Source organism: Lathamus discolor, chromosome 5 (assembly GCF_037157495.1).
Source record: "Lathamus discolor isolate bLatDis1 chromosome 5, bLatDis1.hap1, whole genome shotgun sequence".
NCBI classification, from domain to species: Eukaryota; Metazoa; Chordata; class Aves; order Psittaciformes; family Psittacidae; genus Lathamus; species Lathamus discolor.
In genome coordinates this window covers 77,900,225-77,920,171 of record NC_088888.1, presented here as the reverse complement: position 1 = coordinate 77,920,171, position 19,947 = coordinate 77,900,225, and the positions used below count along the sequence as shown (strand labels likewise).

The 19,947-nt window shown below is 38.8% G+C and overlaps 1 protein-coding gene across 3 annotated transcripts in view; it reads right to left on the bottom strand.

The window, feature by feature from the left end:
* The window catches only part of PHIP (pleckstrin homology domain interacting protein), a 108,441-nt gene that overhangs the window by 76,190 nt on the left and 12,304 nt on the right, over positions 1 to 19,947 (bottom strand). For all 3 annotated transcript variants that reach the window (XR_010613201.1, XM_065681389.1, XM_065681391.1), the window contains exons 7-9: positions 12,340 to 12,500; positions 2,735 to 2,956; positions 2,050 to 2,150 (exon numbers count right to left, since the gene is read on the bottom strand). Coding sequence is in view for 2 of the 3 variants with exons in the window: in XM_065681389.1 (XP_065537461.1) it covers positions 2,050 to 2,150; positions 2,735 to 2,956; positions 12,340 to 12,500 (484 nt within the window). In the remaining variant the exon portion in view is untranslated. The remainder of the gene's footprint in view (positions 1 to 2,049; positions 2,151 to 2,734; positions 2,957 to 12,339; positions 12,501 to 19,947) is intronic.

Sequence of the window (19,947 nt, the reverse complement as noted above, 5' to 3'; positions counted from 1 at the left end):
CCAAAGTAGCCAAAACTGGAAGTGTAAGAGCAGAAAAAGAACAGAGTGATGATGCCTTTTAAACCTTACTATAATGCTTAATACTCTGTGGCAAGGAGAATCATAACTGTGTGTTTTGTAAAGAACCACCTCCTTACAATTTGGAATTGGCTACCCCCACTTGATATCCTCTAGTACAGTAAAGGCCAGAAAGCAGTTACACATTATATGCCCTCCTCAAGACACCCATGACCATTCATGTCTCATCTCCATGCATTCATCTTTTTTCCACACTGAAGAAACAGAGCTTAAAGGGCTCCTCTGTCTTCTCAAACACAATGTATAAAATATTTCCAGAACAGAAGGTACGGATGGCACAAATTCCAGTCTCAAAACTTTATCTGCATTCTGTGGTTAATCACTGCCATGACTTGGTTTTCCAGACCACTTCCTTGCTGAACTACACTTCCTTCCTTCCTTCAGCTGCACAATACAGCTGAACTGATCTCTATGCCACTGTCTGATCACATCTGCTGTGACTATTCAGGAGTGAAACCAATACTCAAAAATCCTTTATTCCTTTAATATTTTCTGAGTGCATCTGACTGTAATTTTTTTTCTCCATTTTATTCTCCGTATCGCCATGGAAAGGAATGAGTTGAGAATCCCTACCATTACTGATGTCAGCTTTCTCACTCTGTAAGTTTTAACTCAAGATAAACCCCATGCGACCCCATGATTCATCCAAACATTTATGATTTCTAAACATTCACCTCCCAGCTCATATACTATAACCCACTTAACTCTCATGGATTCCTCTATTCTCCAATGACAGCATTTGTTTCAAAATTCAATTCCATAGACTCAAACTTTACTTAGGAAAAGGAGGAAAAAAACAAAGTGAGAGAAACGTGGGCTCAAAGGTTTACAAATCAGGCAGATTAAGATTTCATCTTGTCAACAAGAGCTCAGACTTAAGAGACGTTAAGAAAAATAATGTGGTGGCAAGTCCTCTCCTTCACACATTAAAAATAAGCATGTAAGCCATCTCCTCCTCTCAGCAAGAAAGAGTCTTAAATTGATTACAGCATGCACCAGTCAACAGAGGATTAACAGCCTGAGAAGCAGCTTCATCTACAGTATCAAGAGAGCCAAGATGCCCAGAGAATGTCAAAACAGTTCAGGGCCAGACAACTAGAGAAGTACCTGGGCAAACATACCTACAAGCGCTACATAAACCTGAAGCACTTCAGGAGAGTAATTCTAACAGCAATTATCAAAACTACAAGAAAATGGAACCTACCTGCCAGGAGAATACATCCGTAAGAACAGATCCCATCCCCAAAGCTTAATCACTAATGATTACCAAAACAACCATTTCCAATTTTAAGTTACAGATGTTTTGTGATAAAGGAAAAGAAGGAGCAAAAACCATTTGAAAGCCAATTAACAAGTTAATTTTAAAAAACTGTCTCTATTGGAGGATCCTGACAACATTAAAAATGCTTTATACTTTGAAAGCAGAAACTTCAGGCTCAACTTCAGCCACCAAAACACAGCTGCCCAAGAATTTTGCCTCCTGCCATGATACTGTAAAGAGCAACTAAGAAAAGGTAATACAGATAAGGAAAGAACAAACATCAAAAATACCCCATCCTAATAGGACATTACAGTCTCCTAAAACCCTGGATTTTCAAGTCTAAATTTCAATCATTTTATCAACATAATTTCAATTTCATTTGGGCTTGAGGTCAGAACAGAACCAGAAAGTGCCAACTTTGACATTACAAAAAACCCCACAATACCTCATTTATCACTTTTGTAAAAAAGTCTGAGATACAGCAAAAGAGTAAAAAAAAGTTACATGCTTCACTCCACAAAATGTTATATGATCAACTTAGTCCTTAAAAGACAAGCAAGCAATAGCTACATCACACAGTGAACCAGCCAGTAACAAGTTTTGGTTTAGTCAATTTTTTATCCCAAACATTTGTACATCATTCTTAACTAAAAAAAAAAAAAAAAAAAAAAAAAAAAAAAAAAAAAGCAACTAATAAAACAGCAACTAACTTTATTTTAAGGGTGCCAGCATCCCACAGCCAGAAGCATATTGTTCCATCTGCCCCAGTTGAAGACAAGTATCGCTTTGAGCCACTGCACAGTGGAGAGAACTGGCGGAAGAAATAAAAAGAAAAGGTCTCCTGTTAATCTGTTCCAGATGTTCTAAGAAGTTCCTCAAGTCACTGACTTCTGACACAAAACTGTGCTTAGGGAAAGTAAATTATAACTCACACCAAAATAACACGATGCTGCTCAGAGCTAATCTCTTCCTTCAGAATAACCCTTCTGGGTTACTTGCCAAAGCACTCTGGATTCTCCCTCCCCACAACCCATGTTGCACAACAGTACGAAACTCTAAACAGAAACAAAACAAATTATTCAGCAGTGACTGCAGTTCTTACTCAATGTACCTGCACTATGAAACACAGCCTACAAAGGAGCTATACTTCAGAACTGCCCACATGCACCATTCAACTTTTTTTGAACAAGAATTATGCTTGGCATTTTTCAAGGGTCAGGCATTTTGACAATAGACACATGTTATTTCACAATGTGTACCATGAAAATTCCTTCTCACTTCATGGCTTTGTTGCAAGGCATGCATTTTTATTACAAAGAACATTCTTGGGTGGTTCCTTTTTCAGTCAAATGATTAATTTTCTTGCTCAGGTGAATTTGCAAAGCAAAAACCTACCTGCAATGATGTTATAGATGCACTGTGGCCCTGCAGAACTGCCAAGGGTGCACAAGTTCGAAGGCACCAAACTCTGATCATTTTATCACAGCTTCCAGCAGCTATCATGGTGTTTTCATAGTTCACTGCCATATCAGATATTTCAGCTGCATGCCCTCTTAGGGTAGCCAATAATCTTCCATCATCTGTTGCCCAGATTTTTACAAGGCAATCATCTGATCCCTAGAATAAAGGTAGAAATCATTTCAACCACACCATTAGTGATTTTGATGTTACAGTTAACTAACACACTTAAACAAAAAACAGAACTAGTAGCATACATAAACATTCCCACCCCCCCCGGCTTTCAACAGTTTTCCGCACTGCATTCAAAACATGAGATTACATTAATTTTCAATAGTATATACAAAGCATAAAGCATTTATAATACAGATCATAAATCCTGCAGCAAGTTGGATTTATGTTCTTCAGCAAGACACTTTTTGCAAAACTCCATCCCAAATTGAAGAAGCTGTTGCAATACACTGAAATGAAAATTTACATTGAATGTGAAAATGAATTACAGATTGGCGCAGCGTTTCCCTGTTATCATTATACTGACTTACGTACCTTATCTTCCCAGCTTGATCTTCAAGCCCTACCAGCATTAGTAGTATGCTTAGCAAGTAACAGTGAGGTAAAGAGCCTGTTTTAACAGTTATGCCATTATTAAGCTGAAGTACCATAAATCTGCGTTGTCATTCACATTAACGAACATCAAAATGACCACTTTTTGTCAACAGACTTTACAGGCTTCACTACCTATTCATATTGAACTTCTACATTGCTGATCTTCCCACATCATTGTAACATCTGATTGCCTGCATACAACAAAGTCACGGCCCTTGCAAGACTTTCAGAACTCAGTCTTTTATTTTTTATTGCATCTGAAAGTGGTTTTGCAGCTCACTTGACACAATGGCATTTGAATACTGCAAACAGACACTGACAGGAGAACTGCTGTAAACATTTCGCTCATTTGCTTAGGTTCGGAAGCAATACAAAGCCGGGAGTTGGGTTTTAACATGCAGACCACTGATCTGCTACTGGACGCAGACATGTGCCACAGCAAGCTACAATGTGACACCATCGTAGTATTTCACCTGGGTTTTCCTCTTTTATCTGCGTGCAGAAATCCTCTAGGATTTATTCTTTACAGACGTCAGAAGGCAAGGCAATACTATCATCTACCTTTTATAAAAAGAAAGTATCCAAAGTACAACAGCCACATTTTTAGAAGACTGGCAAGCATTCAGTGAATGAAAGCATCTAACATCCGAAAGTCTCATGTTTAGAGGCTGTTTTCAACATTACAGCTTTTACAAACAGGTAAATTATAGATATTTTCCTTATTTAGTACACTCTTAGACTATGTTCACGCAGCTACAGAAATTCCACACTGCCACAGCCCAATTTAGCTACAGTTCTGGGCAGCCCAATCCCAGAACACCAATACCCAGCTTGGCAGGCTCTCACCGATGCAGCTACTACATGTGGAGTAGAGGCAAACACCCCAAAGCAATGCTTTCAGGAAGGAACCCAGGTACATCCTGAAGCTATTGGAATGCAGAAAAGGATTTACAAAGCTTTTTCTTCCCTTTTCTAATACTGACTAGCCTGTTTACATCAATGCTGATGAATAGGCAATTTATTTCCCCTTATTTAACTTTATATTATCACTGTATTTTAAAAAAGTCAGCTCTTGACCTGAAAAAGCAGCTAAATTTTACTCCTTAGTTCAGATTCAAAACTACATTTGGGAGAAGAAGAACAGCATACATGCATTTACTTAACAATTATATACCCAATTCTCATTTGTAGCAACACCCTACAAACCAGGCAACTTCCTCAGACTCACATTTTGCTCAGTGAACAAGAAGTTGTTTCTGGCTCACAGGCAAATATCCACAGCAGTTTCTCTCTTCCTTATTTACACCAATTCAGACAAGACACACATCTCTCAACACGAGATATAGCTATAGCTCCAGTTTGTGAAATAGTTGAAAGCAAGCTGATTGTATTTAGGTACATTGACAGCGCATATTTTTCTACAGATCATAAATACAGGTTACTCTCTGCAAGTCTTTAGCATCAGCAAAAAGGCTACTTTGGAGCATTGGTGACATTTGAACCCCACAGAATATCTTGCGGGGGGGGGGGGCTCCAGAGATGTGAAATCAAGGTATTTTAAAAGGTATACCCTACACTATTTCTACTTATGCATAAAACTTCCTCACTGAAATTGTGGTAAACTTTTGCCTTATTTATCTGCTAGACTGCTGCAGTGCCAGCCCAGAGAAAATAACCAGACTCTGCAGATTTGAACAGCAACGGACAGACAGAACCACTGAGGTGGAAAGGAACCTCTGGAGATCATCTAGCCCAACCCCCTGCTCAAGTATCGTCAGCTAAAGCAGGTCACACAGGATGATGTATCAACCATTTCTGTTCTGTTACCTTCTGCATACTTACTGAGGGTACTCACCATCCCATCACCCAGGTCCTTAAAGAACATGTTAAAACATACTGGCCACAGTACCAAACCCTGTGGTACACCCCTAGTGACTGGCCTCCAGCTGCACTTTATACTGCTAATCACAACCCTTCAAACCTAGCAGTTCAGGCTATTTTCAATCTCACTGTACTCCCCTAGCCTGTACCTCATCAGTTTGTCAGTAAGGATGCTATAGGAGACAGCACTTACAGCTTTGCTACAGTCAGGAAAAAACAGACATCCACTACCATCCCTCATCCAACTTAAATCAGTCATTTAATCATGTAAGGCTATCAAGGTGGACAGGAATAATTTCCTCTTCATAGATCTATGCTGATCACCTTCTTGTTTTGTTTGGTAATGGCTTTCAGGAGGATTTGCTCCATCAGCTTCTTAGGTGACTGACATGGAGTATTTATAGTTTCCTGGAATAACCTTCTTGCCTTTCCTGAAGGCAAGAGTGACAGTTGCTCTCTTCCATTCCTCACGAATCTGTTATCATCATGGCCTTTAGAGGACAACCAAGAATGGCCTCACAGTGTCACTGGACAGTTTCCTCAGCTCTCCTGGACCCGTCTCTGTTAATGCAATTATATGACCCAAGGAAAAATAAGTAATCCATAGGCAAAACCGCACAATAACCAGTCGATCCCTTTGTTTTACACTGAAAGTTCTAAACCTCAAGCCTGCCAGAGCACCCTATTAACAAGCACCATTTTGGACAGTGCCACAACTGTTTTCTGAGCATTAATCTTCAATTTTTCTATTATCCTTAGGCATTATCATTAAAAAATAAAAAAGGAATAAGTAAAAGGATCAGAGGAGTCTAGAAGCAAGTACAATACAAATTCTGTGCTTTTTCTTAATTTCATCTAAGCTAGGACTCTGGTAGGCATTTTAATCACAACTCAGCAACCTAAGTATATATTAATCCAACTACTTGGCGTGAACCTCAAAAGTCCTTCTAAGATATTAGAACTTCTTCAAACTGTAGCCTCGCAAACTGTAACAAGTGCTTGCAGTCTTTGCTCTTTGCCCCACCATGTCAGACTGCACGAGTATGAAAACCAAGTGCTCAGTACTCCAGCTTGTTCTCTTTCTCTCTCAAAATCTTAAACAAGCTCTTGAAATAACCATTTCCTTCTAGATCATTGACTTTGTTTTGATTCAGACCCAATGAACTAAGATGCAATAAATGAACCTACTGTGCACCTTATTATAGAATCATAGAATCATAGAATGGTTAGGGTTGGAAAGGACCTCAAGATCATCTAGTTCCAAACCCCCTGCCATGGACAGGGACACCTCTCACCTCTATTGCTGCTTCCCTTCAGAAAACAGGTCTTAATAGGTAGAACTTAGGACCTCCCAAAAAAGATGCTCACCTATACATAACTTCTACAAGAAAAAAGGAAGATTCAAGGACATTTTGAATTGCCAGTTGTTGCACTGCATTTAAACATAGTTGTTAATCTCACGCCTATAGAATACCTTGAGACACACAATGTTATTTGTTAAAAAAAACCCCACCCAAAACCAAACATAACTGATCAGCTCAGTCACAATGTTTTTGACAACCATATATACACAAGCTAATCTCACTTATAGCTTCATTTATTCACTTGTAAGTTGCTAAGAAGCTAAAGAGAAGGAAAAGGGAAGGAAAAAGGTTGGTAAACAAGCTCAATAATGCACACTTCCAAACCAATTCCAATGAACAAGTCAACACAGGTTTACAACGGTACTAGGAAACTTGCTGTTCAGAGCTTTATAGGCAGTTCAGAGGAAAAATGGGGCCATTTATCTCTAAACTCAGTTTATAAAGCTCTAAGCAGATTCAGTTTTAATCCCTTTGCTTTCTTAAAAACAAACGTAAGGGCACTCTATAAAGCTGTCAGATTTGGATTTTTTACCCATGCCATTCACCAAGTTTCTGCAACTCTTCCTGTATTCTAGATTCCAATTTGCATTTCTGCATCTAAAGCTTCAGAAAGTTTGAAACTCTTCATGATTATCTGAATAATAGTATCAGCTCATTCTGTTCTACTGTTATCATGATGTTAGACTTAACAGCATGAAAAAGCTTGTGTATTCTTCTCAAGAGTGCAGTCACCACCAAAACACTCTAAGAAGCGGAGAAGACAACAAGGGTGTGTGTGCACATGTGTTATGTGTAAAACTGATGCTGATAAATAACAGCTTCACTGCGCAGAAGAGAGACCTGAAAGCAGAAGGGAATGCAGAACCCCAACCTTCCAAAATGCTACAGAAGGTGAAAATAATTCACATGTGGATTTATCTCTTTCTCAAAGCAGCACATGCATGAGAACAGAACCAAGCCATTAACATTAATTGCATCATAGTCCAGAAACCTCAAACCACTGGTCCCGTTTTTCTTGGGGCTGCACAAATTAATTAAAAAACACTCCATCGACAGAACTACACATATTACATCAAACACGCTTCTGCAATTCTCACGCTGTACAGATCAATATTATGAATAAACTGCTGACTTTACAGTAAGATTACAGCCTGCAGACATTTTACCAGATGAACAGATTGTTCAAAGCACAGGAAAAAAAGAAATAAAAGAGAGAGAAGAAGTCAACCAATAATCAAAACCCCGCATTATGAGAGCCCTAAAATGCTGCCTGCAGAGCGTAACTGATGGGCAGCAACCTGCACATAAACAACTTAAATATGTAAAAGGGTCAGCAAGAAAAGAAAAGCTAGTTCTGGGACACAATGTCACCTGGAGGGTCCTCAGAGGTCTATTTAATAACAGCAAACCAAGGAAAGAACATCAGCATAAAACAAGCCTGCTCCCTACCAGCTGACTATAGTATAGCTATAGAGGAATGTGTGTACATCTCCATTGTAGAGGAAAATAAAAATGACTGTTAGCAAGTCCTAACAAGAGAAAAGGAACGGGGGAAAAAAAAAAGGGAAGAAGAGAAAACAACATGACAAATAAAACTGGAAATTCTGTAGCATCTTGACAAGATAACAATATTATAATCCCATAAATTTATTTGAACTCTATCTGAATTGAATGGGACAATTCACAACTCTTAAAATACTGCTGCAGCTCTACTAGCAAAGACACTGGCTTACATCACAGCTCAGGTTTCCAAGGTTATATCTGCAACTGCTATGAATTATGTGCCTATTAAAAAGCATTTGTCAAAAGTGAATCCTGTAACAAGTTCAGCACCAAGAGAACTAATGATAGCATTGCTAAGGTATGGAGTAAAACTGGTTCACTTTCCTACTACTACACACATTTGTGGGCTGAAATGAAACTGCCAAGAAACATCCAAATTAATCTTGGGTTGGAAATCTGACACAGGCTATTATACAATGCTGTTTATTATTCCTTAGAAAGAGTAACCTCAGAGGAGACAGGAAGATAAAGGTAGGGAAAATGGAGATAGCCGTCTTTCTTCACAGCCAGAAAGTTAAGTAGTTCAGGAACCAGAGAAGACAATGCTTGTTTCCATTACCCTGTGTGGGTTCTGCAAGTCATGCTTTTCAAGATAGGCAGAATACAAAGTCTCACGAATAATTAGGTTTTCTTCACTGATGGCTGATAGGTCTTTTAGCTGGGTCTTTGCAAATAAAGATGCCTTAATTATAGTTCATTTAAAAAAACCTAAATTACCATTGTTTGTGCATTAATAACAGCTTTGTATATTCAAAAAAACAGAAGAAAAAAAAAGAAAAATCAATGTGTAAAAGGTCAATCTTCAGAAATACCTTGTGAAAGCCATACAAGAATACAAACAGAAACAATCATTGCGTGAGTTTGTGGTGGGCTGACCCCGGTTGGACACCAGGTGCCCACCAAAGCCGTTCTATCATCCCCCTCCCTCACCTGGAGAGGGGAGAGAAAACATAACAAAAGGCTCATGGGTCAAGGTAAGGACAGCGAGAGATCATTCACCAAATCATAAGAACACTTCCCCTACAACCCTTCCCATCTTCCTGGGCTTGACTTTACTCTTGATTTTCTCTACCTTCCCCCCAGCAGCACAGGGGCATGGGGAACTGGGGTTGTGGTCAGTTCGCCACATGTTGTCTCTGCTACTCCTTCCTTCTCAGGAGGAAGAAGAGCATGGGGGTTCCCCAATGGGAGACAGTCCTCCACAAACTTCTCCAATGCAAGTGCTTCCCACAGACTGCAGTTCTTCATTAACTGATCCAGCACGGGTGCCCCATGGGATCACAGTCCTGCCAGAAAACCTGCTCCAGCATGGGCTCCTCTCTCCACACTGACACTGGTCCTATCTGTAGTCTGCTCTAATGTGGGCTTCCCACAGGGTCACAGCTTCCTTTGGGCATCTCCCTGCCCTGGTGTGGGGTCCTCCATGGGCTGCAGGTGGATACCTGCTTCACCATGGACCTCCATGGGCTGCAGGGGACAGCCTGCCTCACCATGGGCTGCACCATGGGCTGCAGGGGAATCTCTGCTTTGGTGCCTGCAGCACCTCCTCCCTTCCTTCTACACTGACTTTGGGGTCTGCAGAGTTGATTCTCTTACATATTCTAATTCCTCTCTTCCAACTGCTGTTGACCAGGTTTGCCATCCCCTTTATTCAATACGTTATCCCAGAGGCACTACAGCCATCACCCGCTGGGCTCAGCCTTGACCAGCAGCAGGTCAGTCCTGGAACCAGCTGGCACTGGTTCCATCAGATACAGAAGAGGCTTATAGCAACTTCTCATGCCACCCTTGTACCCTTACCTTCTCTCCCTGACACAAAAACCCAATACAGACCTACTAGCTAGTAGAACTGAATAATGTCCTGTTTTCATTGCCTTTAGGCAAACTAAGAGCATCATCTTCCTAGCAAACATAACATCTCCCAGAAGAGTATGACTCAAAAGTGTGCTGAGATCACTTCATTTTCCTTTTAATTTGAAGCAGAACATAAAAAGAACTTGAATTTAGAGGCTTTCAATCCTCAGAGGCCAGGAAGAAAAGGAAACAGTTATGATGCATCTTCTAGAACCAATTATAAATCTAAACCAACCTCTCCTCTAGCTCATGTCACACTGAATGCTGGGGGTTTAGAGTAAAAAAGCAGAGTAAGAACGATTCCCTGTTCGTGCACACAAATCTACATGCCGGCAACAGACGTGTCTGGAATGAAGTTTGACGTACTTTTTACTATAAATTCCTATTTCTCCTTATTGCACTAGAGACTTTAGTAACTGTAGTGGTCTAGATTGAAAAGAACTGGCACCATTTCATTACACAGATGCAAATACAAGACGACAGTTCGCGACTGTTTATCCACTGACTACATCACACCAGCTACAGCAACTTGGGTTTTACTGGAAAACGGAATCCAACCCACTGGTTTTCCATTTGCCAACAACCACTTAAGCATCTACACAAAAAACCCTGGATCTACCTCAGAACGCAAAAGTAAGAAGTTCTGAGGCTCTCCAAAATTAATATTCACCAGCCATCACTGATTTTTATGGACACTTTATTTAAGCACATTTTGGAAACAAATTGTTCTTACAATCAAGAGAATTCTCTCTTCTTAATCACTTTTAAATAAGACTGCAGAAAACAAGGGAATGTGCAACAAGGAATAGTAACTGCAGATGCACACCAGAGGAAGTATAGTACATCTCTGGAAGAAGAAAGATTTAGGTTAAGTTTTAGAAAAATGAAGAATCGAAGACCTTAACAAGGAGTTTTACACACTTAAATAAAAAATTCTGTTTGTGCTTCTTAGATTAAAGGTGAACAGGGTAAGCACAGACAATTTACACACATGAAATCTCTAATCCATTCTGCCATGTCACATATAAAATAAAGCTACAACACAGAGCCATTTTCCTGATAGCATAACCACACAAACTACAGGATGTAAGAATTTAATGCCTGTGACTGTTGAGCTTGGCAATGGAAGCTGAAGAAATAATGAAACAAGTCTCTGCAATGCCTGAAGTAAAAAGCGAACAAACAGATCTGTTCAAAACACTGCAAGTGTCCCGTTCCTGCAACCCCACATCCCTCCATGAAACAAAGCAAAATGTGTGTGGGCAAAAGGGCCAATTATATTAACAACTGCCTTGACAGAATTTGAGAGGTTAAGAGTGCAGTACATAAAGCAGAACTGAACTATACTTCCACCTGCATTGCTGGTGTTACCTGCCATGAGGTTAGAAAGGACAGAGACAAACTCCTGGATGTACAAAGGTATCAATTACATCCAGGGTTTGTGGGAAGGCAATAAATGCAGCCAAAGTGTCCCAAGACTGGCACGAGGTGTGTGTGTATGAGATCTTTGGTTCTACTAAATTAACTGCTTACCAAGAAATCCAACTTACACTGACACGTATCCGTTTTTATCATTCCCATTTCTTGGGAAACTTGTTATTTCACAATTTCAGTACTGACTTTAGACATCCTTCCAATATTTATTTTTTAACAACAATGAAAAGCAAATAGTTAAAACTATTAAGAAACTGATACAAAAAAAAAAAAAGTTCCTGGGATCTCACTGAGACAATTCCTTATGAACCAACATTTGTCAGAACACACCACATGAATTTTCAGCTTTCTAGTTTCCTTCAACACACCATATCAAATCTAAGCACACAACCAGACTGTTAAACTTAATATTCATGCTTTTAAATATAACAAAAGTTACAGGAAAAAGTCAAAACAACTTTTAATTACATATTGGTTGCCCTCCCTAACTTCCTAATAAAATTCTGCAGTGGTGGTCCATCCTTTTGATTATGTTTTTGCTACAGAAAACAAGTCTAAAGCAAAGAATCTACATAGCATAATTCCTTTCTATGGAAAAAAATGAGTTTGCTAATTGTGTAGTTCAGCCTGAAATCATCTAGCCTTAAGACATGTGTGACAAAACCGTTTTAACATGCAAACCAGCATGGTTATTAAAAAACATATGTGACAGCAATAGTAGTAAAGCATAGATCTGCTCTTGATACACAATATCTATATATGTAAGTTTTCGAAACAATTAGATGATGCTATCTGTACTTAAAAAAAATAAACCTGCAGAAGTAAAGATTTTGTACTTACAGTAAATATTCGCCTGCCAGTCCGATCAAAAGTTACACAGTATACAGAAGACAAGTGTCCTAAAATTCGTTTGTGCATCTTCATATGTTGATAGACTGCAGTTGGAACGAGGCGTTCAAGTCTGTATTTTCCATTCAGTTTTCTTGAAAACAGGGTATCCACTACCAAATGAGGAAAGAAAAAAGAAGAGACAGCATTTATATTGGGTTCATAAGCTAAAATGATGGAAAGCTTGTTTCAACACTTGGATCACTTGCCTTGCACAGGTCACTATAGTAATTCTCTCATTTTGCCCTAGTTAAGGGAAAAATATATACAAAAGCAGCCTATGACACAGACTGTCAAAAAAGTACCAACATGCAAGACACAGCATAAAAGCTGCAATACATCTTTTAACTGTCAATGCTCAATTTTATACCTAGAGTGAGAAATTCAGGAGAACTGAGACAGCTTCCACAGACGAGTTAAGTAAATTTAAGAGCTTCCACACAGCTACTAACTGAATATGACTAAACATTCATATCTTCTCCAAGACGTGATTTTTGATTTCTAAGAAATCAGATATTTATCTACCACTTACAAGTCAATAATTAATACTGCTACCCACTATAGCTAAACAAAACAAAAAAACACCAAACAAATTTACATACAAAGCTGCCAAAGCCTTACAGAACACTCTGATTTTGATTAACAGAACCTTACTCAAAGAGTTTGGGATTTACTGTTAAAGTTAAGCAGGTCCAGGAGCAGGAATCGTTTTAACAACACTGTAATCTTCCATCAAGAACTTCAGTAAGGAAAATAAAGCTCGGTGTTACTAATTTTAAACAGCTACTCATGCAATGACAAAGCAACAGAGTATAATGCTTATATGCATGGATACATACATAGACATTAGTCGAACAGTTCCCTGTATCATCACTAGACCACAGAATGGCAATGGCGATACATTTTATACTCCACAGAATGGTGATAAAGCAGGTGATACAACATTCACTCCCTAGTATCAACTGTGGAACAGCTACACACCTCTTGCATCGCTTGGTTTTAGCCCAGACCAACCAGACACTGGTTCATGAGTCAGCACAGGTCAAACTACATTAAATATGCAAACTGGATTGCAGCTACTCTATAAGGAGCAAGAGCACTTAGCGGTATGGACAACTGCCAAGCCCGCTGGCCTCAGGCCATAAGAACAGCCCTGAAACATTTTGGTTAACTGCCTGTGTAGCCCAAGGATTCAAGGAAGTTTTCACAGTTCAAGATGCTTTGTGAAGGAGCAGGATGATTAGCTGTGGAGAGGAGGCATTTTTAGTCAATGTGCCACTACTGCCTTAAGGTTCTACTATATCCTCTTCACCTTCCCTGTTCGCAAGAAAAAGATGCAGTTGCATTTGCTTTATGACAAAGCTCTTCCTTGCCAAGAATCTACTTTAGAACAGCAGGAAACCAGGATTAGTTTAGTCACAAGATAAATCTAGTTTTGCTTTCTGACAAATCATCCTATGGTTAAAAACAAAACCAAAACCACCCCCACACCAACAAAAAAATAACATGCACCCCCAGAAAAACAACAAAAAACAAAACAAAAACAAAAAACAAAACACACACATACACAGAGAATAAGGAAGGTGTTTGTCACAGTGATAAAGTGAATTTACACAATAACCTACTCAGAAGTTACATTCTGCTTGTTTTTAATGTAAGATGGAGATGGCTGTTGGAAATCAGCTTCTAGCAATGCCTTCAAATGAAAGCATAGCTTACAAAAAGGGAGAAAAAGCTTAACTAAAAGTTTAATTTGAAGAGATGTTCTGTCAATAAATCAAAACTGTAAGCAGACTCTTTAGTATAAAAGAACCAATGACTTCATATAAGCTTCTGTCCTGCCAGGAGGCACCAGTGAGAATAGTCTGGCTCCATCTTCATCACACCCTCCCATTTAGGTATTTATGCCCATTGACAGCACTCCCCCCATGTTTTCTCTTCTCTAGGCTAAACAATCCCCACTCCCTTGTCTTCTCCTTGTTATGACAGACACCTCAATTCCGTCATCATCTGCCTAGTCTGTTTCTAGATTATCCCCAGTCTGTCCATGTGTTTCTTGTTCTGAGAAGCTGGACCCAGCACTCTAGGTATGATCTTGCCTGAGCTGATCAGAGAGAAAGGAACACCCTTAATGGCAATGCACTGCCTCCAACAGCCCAGGATGCTGTTTCGTTTGTGTGTGGCAAGGGCATGTTGCAGACTCAACATCTCACATGTTCAGTATCATGACAGCCAGCTTGTTTTCTGCAGAGCTGCTTTTCAGCCTGTTGGCCCCCAGTGTCTGCTGATTAATGAGGTTATTCTTCCCGTGACTTCTGAACTTCTCTTTATGGAACTGCATTAGATTCCTTTTGACTCATTTCTCCAGCCTACTGAGGTCCCCTGAATGGCAGCACGGACAATTTGATCCATCAATCACCCCTATTTTTGCATCATCTGCAAAACATGGTGTTTCACCATCTAAGTTATTAATGAATAAGTTGAACAATACTGGCTCTATCAGTATCAACCCCTAGAGTACACCATGAGTGACAGGCCCTCATGCCAGTCACTAGAATTCATTCTGCTGATCACAACCCTTGGGGTCCAGCATTTCTGTCTTATCAGCTGGTCAGTGAGAATGTTACGGGAGCCTATTTAGACCGTCTTGCTGAGGCCTTAAACAACATTCACTGCTGTTCCCTTATCTTCCAAAGTACTCATCTTGTTCAAAGGGCTACCAGGCTAGCCAGGCACCACTTCTTCACAGATCAATGTCAACTACTCAGCCACGTTCCTGACCTCAGCATTTTGGCTTCAAGAGTATTTTCTTCATCACTTGTCCCAGGACTGAGGCAAGAAGGACTCTCCCTTAGTTCTGCAGTCTCAATCTTGCCCTACTTCAAGACAGGAGACATTTGTGCTCATCCAGTCCTCAGGAAGCTCCCCTGACCACCATGAACATTTCAACAATAATCAAGAGTAAAAGAAAAAAAGAAAACAGGGTAGGGTGAGAAACAAGGCTCTAAGCTTAAACACTAAAGCTATGAGTTTAAATTCCCTTTTTGCAAGGGCCACTTAGGAACCTAAACTGTGAATGGACAGGTGGGCTCTTCAAAGAACTTCATAAAATGGAACTTTGTTTTTTATAATCTCACTTTGACCGTTACAATTCATTGCTGCCAACAACCTCAATCTGAAACCCACATATCTCAGTCAAGATGACTTTGTTTGGTTTCCCTCAGAACAACCTATCTAAAAATAAAAACATAAAGCTGCTGAAGGTAAAGTGTTCAGGGAGACTTACAAAACAGTAGATTTTCTCCCACTCAAAAGGTATGCAACAGGCACCAACTGAATACCTTGAAAGTTTTAGAACGTCTCTAACTCACTCCCTACCCACAACAGAATAAGCAGCTCAGAGAAAAATAGTGATCTGCAGAAGGAAAATAAATCTGGGGGTCTGAAAGAATGGCAGTATTAAATGCGCTGATTTCCCATCCCTCTTGGCTTTCTTATTTCAATTTTATCAAAGTGACTGATTCCATCATCTTATTTACATGATCTTATCCTGGGTGTGAAATATGCCTTAAAGATGAGGGATAATAATCTGCTTTATCCACTAGTTAGTGATAAAGCAAATTTAATTTGCACCAAGTGTAAGTTACATTTTAAAAAAGCGTACACAAAAATCATAACTTTTCTTTCATTTTCTTCCTTTCTGGAGTTGTATTTAACGAATGAAAGCTCTGTTCTGAGGAACAGAATCCACCTGCATTCCCCTTTCAGTCACACAAAAACAGAACCAAATTCAGAAGAAACCTGGAAGGACACCTAAAGAATACACTTCACTTACAACTCTTATCCATATTGAATCAAGTTTCCTTAATTTGAGAGTCTAGACAAGCCTCTAAGGAATACCAAAGCATTCAGAGCTGTTAATAACATATGTATATATAAATATATATTAAAATAAACAAACAAACGAACAAACATATATAAAAGGAGACACCTGGACTCCTTTCACTCTCCAGGCTAGTAAGACTAAATGGATCAAGCACTCAGTTTTGGGTTGTTGGGGTTTCCCTCCCCCCTCTTCTGTAAAGATGTCCAAGGTCAAAAAAAAACAGCTTAAATTGACTTCTACTGTCCTGCCATTTTTCTATCCAACTTCTAAACTGTATGCAGTACCCCAGCTCTGCTGGCTTCTACATCATTGTCAACCAATGAAAGTGGGTAAGCCAGCAAACTTGATCAAGCCAGAACCTGTCTCAGGCCATTTCATGGAAGTATACTGACTTTTCACTGGAGCATTTACAAAAATAGAAAAATTCTCTACACATCTAAAACTTTATATATAGTATTAATTTACCCAATAAAAGTAACTGCCAACCTTTCTAATTCATACAGGCAGAATCTAAGGTGTTTCAAAAGGCGTAAGGTAAAAACCAATGAAAGTTATACAATCAAAACCATTTCCAAACTGTTCCCTGACTTCAGTGCAACCCCCTTTGCTTTCACAATATATTTTTTCAATTCATATTTTACTCAAAGTGGAAATTCCTTAAGACTTCTATAGCTCATTCCTTCTTGCACAACAAAATTTAGCATAATTTACTTTAGACTTAAATAAATGCATAACAAAATGTCACTTTTAGACAGATCCTTTAACACAAGATGGTCTTTTAGATATTTTTACTTTAATTAACAGAGTAATAAAGTTACATGAAGTACTCTTAGGTTAGCTTTTAGGCCTGAAGTATTTACTGTATTTCTAGAAACAGAGATCTGCACTGCTTCCACAACCTCTCATTCTCTCTACAGCCAAAACAGCAGCATCATTTAAAAAGAAACTTGAGAAAAGTACAAAATGCCTCAGAACTTTTCTTGAGGTGGACTATTCAGCAAGACCATGATATACTATTTTTGATGGGCAGGAACAATATTCTTCAATGTCTGGGGTGAACAGCCAGTCTCATGCAGGTCTTCACACTTGAGTGGCCAGCTTCCCCAAGAGGTTTGAGCTGGAAACTCTTTAAGCTTTATGCTTTGGTTCTGTGCTTTCTCAGCAGTTCCTGAAAAATACTGAGTTTGTTTTTCCTTTCTGCATCAAAGACGATTTTTTTTTTATTAAAAAAAAAACACCACAAAAATTTAGCATATGACATAACTCTTTTTTTCTTAATTCAGCAACTTTTTAGATTATGTTGCACAAGTAATAGCAACTGGTCAAAGATTATTTCACATTGAAGCTTTGTTTCTCTTCATTACATTCTACAGATATTGTATAGTTTTCTGGAGAATAACATATTTGTATTTTAATTGCATATAAACCAGCTACAAGGTTGCTGGCACAACATACACAAGAATTTAATTCTACAGACTATCCTAATAGCATCATAATTGCATGGATTCATCACACTAGCAAACAAACGAGTATTTCAGTGTGTTTGCTGAAATGCAAATTAAGTTTTCCTGCCCAAGACAAAGACTTCAGTATGTTTTCTATTCCTCAACCACTAGCCAGTTCTCCACCTGAAATACATACAGCCTGAAAAATAATAGGTTCCTTTTTGTTGTTGTTGTTGTTGGACAAACACATAAAACAGGCTTCCAGGGAGAAAACAGGAAATTATTTAAGGAAACAGAACAAAATTTTATAGTTCATTTTATAAAAGAAGTATCATTGCAGTTCATGATTTCATTGAGAGGATCAGGCTAGGATAGGACAAATCAAAACCAAATGCTTTAACACAGAGTTCTGAACCAGACATTAAAAAAATTAGAATGTACTTCACAGCTGAAAACATTCAGTTACCAGCACTTATCTCAATGTTTGGAAAAGGAAATCATTGGTCATGAAAAGAGTGGTATGCTGAAATAACTGTAATTTTACAAATATTCAATGTTCTGCAGAAGGTTCAATAACATTTATTTAGAAAGCCTTACTTGTTATTCCTCAAAGAGAGTCTGGACATTATTCTTAACATTTAATTCTATTACCACAGCAGCTCTACAACCTTCTTTGAACTCCGGCTGCCATGGATTTCATACACTGATCTTTTTCCCTTTAAAACCTATATACCATGGAGCAGGCTACAGTAAAATACTAAACACTCGTCTTCCATTCTGATTTCTCCAAAATGTTTTAAAATGTTGGAGTAAAGCATAGGCATAGGAGGCATGTTGGAGTCATAGGGTAAGGCAACCACTACAGAAATCTTAGCTCTTAGAAAGCACAGGCCTCCAGTCACCTTGCAGAAATAGCCACTAATCTAGCCCAAGATTTTTCCAAGTTTACAATTGGTCAGTTTACAATTCAGGCCAATGTACAGCCATTCAAAAGGGGAATTCTTCTATTCAATAACAAGCATTTTCTCCCCCACACCTACAGCATGACACAAAAATGACTCTCTACATAAATACCAAAACAGCAGCTCTAAACAAAACCACATTGAATGGTTGCAGGTGCTACATGAGCATTTAAGTGAACTACCTCTGACCAATATATATCCTAGCTGACGAGATTCTGAAAACTCATCTCTAAACACCCAGCAAAACCATCTTTTCTGTATATTCCCAGCATCTACAGAAATACCACTGAAAGCATCCAACTAGTGCTTTAAAATGAAAGAGCTACTAAGACAACCAATTACTTTTGACACCTGACCAAGTCAAAGCTTCTCAGCTGTATCATGTTTTTGAACTAATCCTCTGGGTAAATTGTAATGGTATGCATTTTGAGATTTGAGTTCATTAGAAATAATATAAACAGCAAAAATTAAGCTCAGTCATATATTTTATGTATTTACATATATATGCCCCAATCAGTGGAAAGCTTACAGGCTACCAACAGCCTCTGAAAGGAGTTCAGAGATTGAAAACATGTAATGGCAAGTTACCACATTAAATATGCCCCTGTTCCAAAAAGCACCTAGCTATATATCTGTACACTGTTACTCATTAGTTTCCCAATATATACTCAGCCTACTCTTTCTTTCCAAGACTGAAACCTTTGTTTCTGCAGCAGCTGCACCTGATCAAGAACCAATCAATTGGATATTTTTTGCCCAGTGTCATCCACACTGCACATCTATCTGTAACTACTGGTTTGGAATAAATCACTACTGCTTTTGTATAATCCACACTGGTAATATGGTCTTAGTCATTCCCCCTTCCCCGGACATCAGCAGAAAAAGATGAAAAGACAAAAGTAATTTTGCACATTTTCCCATTCATAACAAAATTAAAAGGATGACAATTTCCTAAAATATCACAACTCAATTCTTCTAGCAACTAAAAAAAAATACCCATGTATCTTTCTGTTAAGAGGTTGAAAACTAAAACATGTTTTAGCCACCATATGAAAGCTTAAAAATAACTAAGAAAGAAAAAACAAAAAATACTTCTGACCTGCAGCTTCTCAGTTTTTCAGCTGTACAGACAGCACATGCATGCTTCATGATACAGCACATGCATGCTTCATGATACAGCACAGCAAACTAAAGCACGGCTACAAAATTACTGAATGGCCAAAGAGCAGAAAGAATAACTTCTACAAGACACTCACATCTTTCCAAA